The sequence below is a fragment of the Moschus berezovskii genome, chromosome 2, assembly GCF_049115385.1.
Source record: "Moschus berezovskii isolate FMDL1 chromosome 2, NW_MosBer_1.0, whole genome shotgun sequence".
NCBI lineage: Eukaryota > Metazoa > Chordata > Mammalia > Artiodactyla > Moschidae > Moschus > Moschus berezovskii.
In genome coordinates this window covers 11592007-11600732 of record NC_142461.1, presented here as the reverse complement: position 1 = coordinate 11600732, position 8726 = coordinate 11592007, and the positions used below count along the sequence as shown (strand labels likewise).

General features: G+C 43.5%; 1 protein-coding gene across 1 annotated transcript; it reads right to left on the bottom strand.

Annotated features, from left to right (window-relative positions):
• Positions 1 to 2187: 2187 nt before the first annotated feature.
• On the bottom strand, positions 2188 to 8276 carry YTHDF2 (YTH N6-methyladenosine RNA binding protein F2). The gene is given in 5 exon segments (XM_055397363.2): positions 2188 to 2210; positions 2213 to 3770; positions 6772 to 6851; positions 7425 to 7449; positions 7926 to 8276. Coding segments are annotated over 5 exon segments (1713 nt in total). The 5' UTR covers positions 7953 to 8276.
• Positions 8277 to 8726: the final 450 nt, after the last annotated feature.

The window sequence follows — 8726 nt, the reverse complement described above, 5'->3', positions numbered from 1 at the left end:
ATTCTCATGAAACTTGTTTTATCTTGGAAGCCTAATAAAGACTAAAAAGAACAGTTTACAGTCAGTTATGTAAGCATGTTAAAGAATAACAGTGGGCAACACAGGAGTAAGGCAATACTGACTGAAAGGGTAACCGGGTTTGGAAGCAATCATAGGCACCTTCCTGAAACCTCAGCAAGTTTTTCTTACAGAAAGTAAACTAAAAAGTAATCTGACACAAGTATAATAGCTTTCATTTTTATTTTTGGTGATTAGTTCACCTGAGAACAATTAGGATACTCATTCATCAAAAGTCTTTATGGAAGATCCATCAGTTACCGTAACAAAGACCCTAGCTTGATTACTACACTCAACTCTTTGAAAATACAAGGCTGGTCAATGTATCTTACACCTTCTTATGAAGTTTTATCATTCACTGAACCACTCAAGTGAATTTAATACTTGATAAAGACTGAACATAAGTTAACAATCCTCAAACTTGCTGCTTCATTTTTAAACAGCTTCCCCACTAGTTCTAACATATACAGAATGATCTTAACAGTTATGCTGTAACATTCCAAAAAACAGCCCTGTCTGTACCTTCTTACTTTTAAAACCACAAGGTGTAGAACAGAACTTTGCAGGTGAAAGCAAGCAGATTCTTAACATATGATAAGACACTGTGCATGCTGCAAGTGATTAAACCAAGCACTTGCATGCCCCTCACACACATTAATAATCTGCTCTGCCATTACATGATGCCCAAAAAAGCCAGTCTCTCTGTTGTTCCTCCAGAAAGAGAAGCCTGTGCAGACATACTTAGAGCCTTTCACAAGTTTGGCAAAATCAACTATCTTTTTTCTACAAGATTATGGAGAATTTTAAGTTAAATTATTAAAACTCTAGGAAAAGAGCAAGTTTTTTCCAACAGCCAACTTTCCAGTAATCTGGCTCTATCTCCCCAATACTTTCAGCATCACTGACAAGTATCCATCTCTATTTCTTATTTGTCTGTATATACTGGAAGATAAAAGTCAACCATCCTGTTTTAAGCAACTACACACCCCTGATTCTGTGTTATGGAGGTAGATAATCTACCTGAGCAAAGTTATTCCTTTGAGCAGTCCTCCTTTACAGAGGCAAAACAAGTGCCTCAGGTCCTAGATCAATTACAGAAGATCCCTATGAATTAATGACCAATTCAAGGAGAATATATTTACATAAGTCTGTTAGGTTTTATTTTACATTTGAAACTAACCACTCAGGATTATATCATTAATGAAAAAATTTTAAAAGTATTATCTCCTCGCCATCATCTTTTCACCTACTTTCTACATTTAAATGTTTAAGTTCTGGATAATACATCATCTGCCCTGACCAGTATTTTATCATTCGTTCATGGTCCTTACACACTCAATGCACAGGACCAACTCTTTCAAATAAATTCAACCTTTTAGTATAGATCTATTCCCCATCACACTGTCCAAGATAACCACCTGTTACAGAGAAAACGAGAAAGTGGATCTTTAGGAATACAACAAAATGTTAAGAGCAAGAGGCCAGCTTTTTCTGACCATCTGTTTTTCAAGTTTTATAAAATAAACATAAACTTTCCTAATGGGAGAAAGATCTTGGGGAAAAAAAATGATTATGCAGAACACTACAAAAGATAGGAACAAGGAAGAAAGTTCTGAAAAACATCCTCCTTAACACTGTCAGTTGTCAGCGGGCAGGCAGAAATGTCAGGGCTTGGTGACTCTTGAAAATAACCACGTACCCAGCTAGGCTAAAACCTGCAACAGAATTTTTATCTTTTTCTCTGCCACATTACAGCCTCAATCTTTTCCTACTTTCAGTTCTGTTTCTTTCACTTCAATTACTCCCTTTGTGTACTTTTCATTCTTCACCTGTTCCTGCATCACATAAAGTCAGCTTCTCTACGGTTTCTGCTTTCCTTTAACTTAAGCCCACATTTCTTTCCCCTATATGTTTCCACACTCTTTAACACTAAGGTTCAAATAATAAGACCAATTATCCTCCCATAAAGACTTGAACTGTTAAATGATACTTGTGTTATTTACAAAGCTTTTAAGGGTTCAGTGTTATACCTCTCCTGTTCTCTCTAGTTCCTTCTCCTTCCCTTAAAGTCATAAAAAGGGTTCCTTCTCCTTCCTTTAAAGTTTTAAGAAGGGTAAGCTGGTTACCTTTTTAACACTTTCTTCTTCCTCTTGGCGTTTCTCATAGTGTGAGAAGTCATCAAAAATGGAAGTGGTGTGCTTGTAGCTGGCTATGATTTTCAACACCTGCTTAGCTTTTTCCAGAGGCACTTCCTGAGTGTCCCTGGAGTTGGTCACTGGTTTATTCTCGTTGTTCTCTAGACGAATGTGTCGCAGTTGGCTATTGGGAACGTCCTTCACAAAAATCCACCTGACATCAAAACGACCCTTCCATTTGTCCTGGGACCACACACCTGCACATGTGTTGTAGTCCACAGCAGATTTCATTTCTGCGACGCCACAGAAGTGTCCACTGCCGTTGACACTGAAAAGTAAGTAAACGGGGCCTTTCCCGTTCATGGAGCGATAAGCAGCATCCAGTCTCTTGTTACCATGCTCTGTGCTGCACCAGATATTATACTTAATGGAACGGTGGATATCGTCCTCGGAGTAGCTCTTAATGATGAAAACCCGGCCATGTTTCAGATTCCAGTCAAAATCCTTGGGGTTATAGTTATTAATGGACCGCAGCTTCTCCAAGACCGGGTGAGGTTCTGAAGGAGTAGATCCAGATCCAGCCTGAGTCTGTCCTACTCCATTACCATCCACCCCATTATGACCGAACCCACTGCCACGGTTCCGAGGTGCTACCCAGCGGGTTGGCTGAGCTGCCTGCTGCTGCACTGAGAGCTGAGCAGGCTGTGGTGGAGGTGGAGGCAATGGCTGAGTCTGTTGCCCTACTGATGCCTGAGCCACTGGTGGGCTATTGTTAGCCTGCTGACCTACAGGCTGCGGAGACCCTTGGGTTGGCTGCTGACCTATATTCTGAACCAAAGCCTGTGAGGGGGCTTTTGCCACAGGACCCTTGTTATCCCAAGTTCCAATATCCATGTTATGCTTTATTGGGGGTGGTGGAAGACTTGACCCTGCAATGCCATTCTTGGTCTTCAACTTGGGTTGCTGTTTCGCAGGCTTGCTAGCAATATCAGCCCAAGATGCTGGTTTTGGAGGAGCAATGGTAGCTGGAGGCAAACTATTGGAAGCCACGATGTTACTAGTAATGGACCCACTACCAACAGCAGAGCCGACAACTTTTGGAACATTGCTTGCAACTTCTGTGCTACCCAACTTCAGTGCTGCCATCCCTTGGTCTATAGTATTCATGCCAGGAGCCTTATTGAGGGTCTCACTGGCAAAAGCTGACTGTCCATCAATCATGGCTCCACCTAAGGAGCTAGGTGCATAAGCATAATTGCTACTATATCCAGAGCTCTGAGTAGACTGTCCCTGAGAACTGTTATTTCCCCAAGCTGAGAAGTCAATCCCACTGGGAAAGAAATTAAAACCATGCTGACCAAGAAATGGAGTGCTACCCAGGGCTCCTGGTTGTCCAAACATTGCATCTGGTAGAAAGTGAGGCTCTCCGTTGCTCAGCTGTCCATAAGAAGTTAGATAGGGCATGGCTGTGTCACCCCCAGTAGACCAAGCAGCTTCGCCCAAAGAATAGGAGAAGCCAATGGAGGGACTGTAGTAACTGGGTAAGTAGGAATCTGACATGGCAGTATAAGCATTATTCTGTGGGGGGAAAAAAAAAGGCAAATTAAAACACAAAAATAAAACAACCAGGACATTTCCTCTCCCAATTATTCACACAGTACAAACATTTCAGCCATTACCATAAAAAAGGAGTGTTTTTTTTTTCAGATGGTCTCTTCCCATAAATTTGCTGGTATTTTTATAGACTAAGATATTTTGGTTTAATCATTGAACTGTTTAAACATTTAAAACTAAAGTTACATACAGTGAACCCAGGCCTTAGCTTTTAGTGCTTCAATTCAGAAAAGGGAAAACCCAGCATCTCACCAAGTGAGTCCTGTTCTGTGAGAAAGAATGTATGCTTAGCCACTCAGTTGTGCATGACTCTTTGAGACCCCATGGACTGTAGCCCACCAGGCTTGTCTGTCCATGGGGATTCTCCAAGCAAGAATACTGGAGTGGGTTGCCATACCCTCCTTCAGGGTATCTTCCCAACCCAGGGAGAACCCAGGTCTCCCGCATTGCAGGTGGATTCTTTACCAGCTGAGCCACAAAGGAAGCCAAAGAATACTGGAGTGGGTAGCCTATCCCTTCGCCAGTGTATCTGCCCGACCCAGGAATGGAACCAGGGTCTCCTGCATTGCAGGGAAATTCTTTACCATCTGAGTTACCAGGGAAGCCCGCTCTCTGAGGATGCCTTTATTAAAACCACTATCTCTGGACTGAAGGAATGGGAATACTGGCAGAACAGAAGAATATTCAAAAGAGTTTCCTATTAAAATTGCATTGTATAATAAATAAAACAACAAAAAGAACTGGAAACTTCAATTTCTATCCCCAAAATCTGTGCAGCCATTACCCAACCATAAACCAAAAAGAAAAGTTCAATACATCTAGTTTATAATATAGCTTTCTGGCGGACCATCTGAGAACATCAGTAGATGCCACTATTTAATTATAACCTGAAATTTAAAAAATGAAAAAAAAAAAATTATAACCTGGAAAGAAAGTACACAGTGGCTTCCAGAGGATTCAAAATGAAACAAGTATTGCTACTCGTTCTGTTTCATCTATAAAAGTAAAGGCTGTACCTAAAATGTATACTTAACTTTTCCATTAAAAACAGGAATTAATTTCTAAAGGAATGGTACTGACCATATCTTTAAAAAAGGAATCAAAAAATAAATAAAAAAGGAATCATCCTTGAGAATAACCAGAAAAAGTTTTACCCAACTAGTCTTCACATTAGAAAACAGATTACAATTCTTTCATCTGTGCTGACATAAATAAACCCTATAACTCACAAAGTAGTCCCTTAAATCAAAGTAACAGATACACACAATTGGTTTCTGTACATACAGAGTCAGCTCACCTCAAAAAATAAAGCGCTTTACCCTAGCTTCAAAAGAGCTCTGGCATCAAAGAATCCACTAACTAGTCAATAGGGAATGTTGTTCTTAAGATACTTGGATGATCATAACTATTAATATGCTAGGTCTGTATTAGTTTATATTATCAAAGACAAGAGTACTTCTCCCTGGCCACTAAAACACATCTCCTGAAGATTATATTTTTCAACTAATGCAGTTTGATTAAATAGTGGTGCTGTTTTCTACCAATTTAAAACTTTCTCTTAAAAAACTAAGTGACATATACCCTCAAGTTTACGAGAAATCTACGTCTCAAAGATAGCGTTTTAATTTTAACAGCCCCAAATTCATTATAAATAAGAAATTCAGTCTACACTTAACAGATGAAGCCTGAAGAATTATTCCAAATAATGTGATAAAAATTGGTTAAAAAATAGATGAAACACTCTTGACAAACTACAAAGATTCTCAAATTATGTCTTCTCAATCAAAATTTATATACCCCCCCAAGTTTTTCAAGACATTTAAGTTTTAGTTTTCTTAAAACAAATGCACTGATTATCACAGGTTATGCTATTATAACAGCTGAATACCTACACCTGATCTGGCAGGTTCCCACATGCCCCTGAGCTCAAAACTCTGAATTACACAATGTTTCACAAGAACTACCTAGAAATATGTTTCCAAACGCTCTCACTCTCCCTGTTATGATTATGTAAGCAAACTACTTCAATAGCAGGAACCCAGTGATAGTTCATTCCTCTACTTCCTTCCCTACTTTTCCTGATTAACTGGTTGTCTTCTGTAAAAACTTTTTCCCAATCACTTGCTTAAGTGTTTTCTACACTTTCAAAGCAGAAACTTTTACAAAAGGAATAAAGGAGTTTTACATAAGAATTAGGCCGAAACATGCACTCTCACTAATATATCAAGTTATTCAAAACTATTATATATATATCACAGAGCATCTGTTCAGAATTGACATAAATGTTCCATAAGCTTCTCTACCTTCCAGGATATTCCGAATGAATTACTGTCAATTTTCCTTTTGGCTAATTAGTCTGGGGACTTATATTTATTAGCTACCACTTTGTGGCTGTGTCTTTGGGATTCAAAATACTAATACAAAGAACTGCCAAGTCAAAACTTTGTGCACAGGTCATGTTCATACATGAACCTACATGCAACTCATCTTCACATTAGAAGATAGATTACATTGCAAAAACGGAATCCCATTATTCTTGATCTGTCTCTGTGCTAAACACTATCTTATATTACTTACTTTAAATCCATTTTGTAAATTCTATAGCTCCCCAAACAAGCCAACGTGAAAAATGTTTTGGGGGTGAAAATATTTAACACAGAAAAGTACTCTTAAGTTTTGCACTGTTATATTCTTGGTAAGGAGGAAGAACTACTCAAACAAGTGTTGCTGTTAGTACACTATAAAACGTTATCAGTACTAGCCTCAGAGAATTGTTTGCTGACAATAGAGATGAAAATCTTAACAGCCTACAACATCTATAACAACCTTTCTTTTTTTTATAACATGCTGACTGGTATTAAGAAAGTCGTCCAGTGAAAATTAGATTCATTGATAGAGCAGAGCAAAGAATAAACGTATACTACATCCTATGATCAAGCATGTAAATAAATGGTTAACTACTCACGGGCCTTGCCTGTGGACTCAAGTAAGGTTCAAAATCATCATCGTTTAATCCATCCTTTTGATGTACAGATCCATTTTGTACTAGAGGAAAAAAATTCCAATTAGGAGTGTCTCAATCGTACAATCTACCTCCCAAATTAATCAAATACCTCCTAACAAGAGAAAAACCTTACTAAACAGAGCAAGTTAAGTTTGTATTTCAAAACGGTAAAGATGAGAATGAATGCTGAGCAACAATTCGTCAGTGAAAATGTCTCCCTCCACCCAGAGAGTTGATCTAAAAAGGTCATTTTATTGGCTCCTCTAGATTTCAATTCCCTCCCGCTTCCCCTCCCCCACCACATGTGAGTACTTCCAGAGTGTGATCCACGAGGATGAAAAACAAAGGCCTTCTAAGACCTACAGGAAACTAAGGACCTGGAACATTTCAAAACCGATTCCACCCCCCACTTCTAATGAATTACTCCTTGTTCACTAAAAAGCTGTTCGTCCGCTGCAGGAACACACCAAAAGGGTCAAACACTTAAGTGTGTGAGGCACCTGCAAACTAAGCGGCTTCCGAAAGGTCCTCTCCCCCGGGCGCTTCCCGGAGACCCCGCCCCCCCACTCGGGGTCCCCCCGCCCGCCCCGGGCCACCGGCGGAGCCGGGCTCACCTTTGTTTCCTTGACCTTTTGGTCTCTGCAGGCGAAGGAAACGTCGCCGAGCGGCAAGTAGTCCGAGGAAGAAACGGAAAAGACAAATCAAAGCCGGGCCCGAGAAGGGAATAAAGGCGCAGGTCTGAGGAGCGGCGTCAGGAACGGGGGTGGAGGGGGAGGCTGAAGACGGGAGGCGGGGGAAGTGCGAAGCCGGAGGGGGCCGCGGAAAGGAGCCGGGCCGCGCCACAAACAACGCGAGGGGGCCAGGGCTTCAAGGAAGGGGAAGGAAACAAGAGAAAAACGAGGCCCGCTGAGAGGAAGGGACGCGGCGCGGCCGGCGGGCTCCGAGGCCCGGGGAAGAGCGGGGAGAACGGGCCGAGGGCGAGGCGCTGGGCGCGGCCGGCCTGAGAGGCTCGAAACCTGGCCTCGCCTTGGCCCGACTGGGGGTGGCGGGTCCGGGCCTAGTCAGGCTCCCTCTCGCCTCACACAATGGCCGAGGCATGCGGGCCGGGCCTGTACCTGCTCCAAGAGGCTGCTGGCCGACATGGCTCTCGGATCCTCGCGGGTGAAGACGACGGCAGACTTTCCTCAGGGCGGCGGCGGCAGCGGATGAGCCCCGGCGACGAGAGCAGGCGGCGCGGTGGCGGCTTTTGTCCCTGACACTCGGGGGCCTCGGCGGACGGAGCGGAGACACAGCGCGCGGCTCGGGCTCCGGCTCCGACTAGGCGACGCTCTAGCCTGAGAGCTCAACGCCCGTCTCTATGCCTTTACGCGCGCGCTCGCCCCTCGCAGCCGAAATAAGAGCGCCGGGCGGCGGAGGCGGTCGGCGCGCGCGGCGCGACGCTGACTCTCACATTCACTCACCCACGCGGAAGGGGCCCGGCGCGAAGCACCCCGGGAAGGCAGAGGCGGGACCGCAGCGCCCTCTGGTGGTGCGGAGGAGCGGAAGCGGCGCGCGCGGCCTCCCCGCCCCCACCGCCTCGGGATTGGGGCCTAGGAGGGTGGGATTGGCGGCCAGGGTTGCACCACGAGGTTTTGACTAACAGCTGGAGCTGAAGAGAGTCCCTTTAGCTTGAGAAAACCCACAAAAGTTGGTTTTTAGCTGAGGAAGCGGCCCTCGAAGGCTGAGCGACCCTAAACCTGCTTCCCAGTTGCAGATGGCACACTACCCCTCATATGGGAGGGAACACAAACGGGAGTCACAGAGCCCTCAGGAAAGTTCAAAGGGACCCTTCCCTGAGAAAGAAAGCCCCTCACCTGGTTATCCTCTTCTGTTATCAGGCTACAAGAAAGGGTACCCAGAGAACAAAAATATCCACA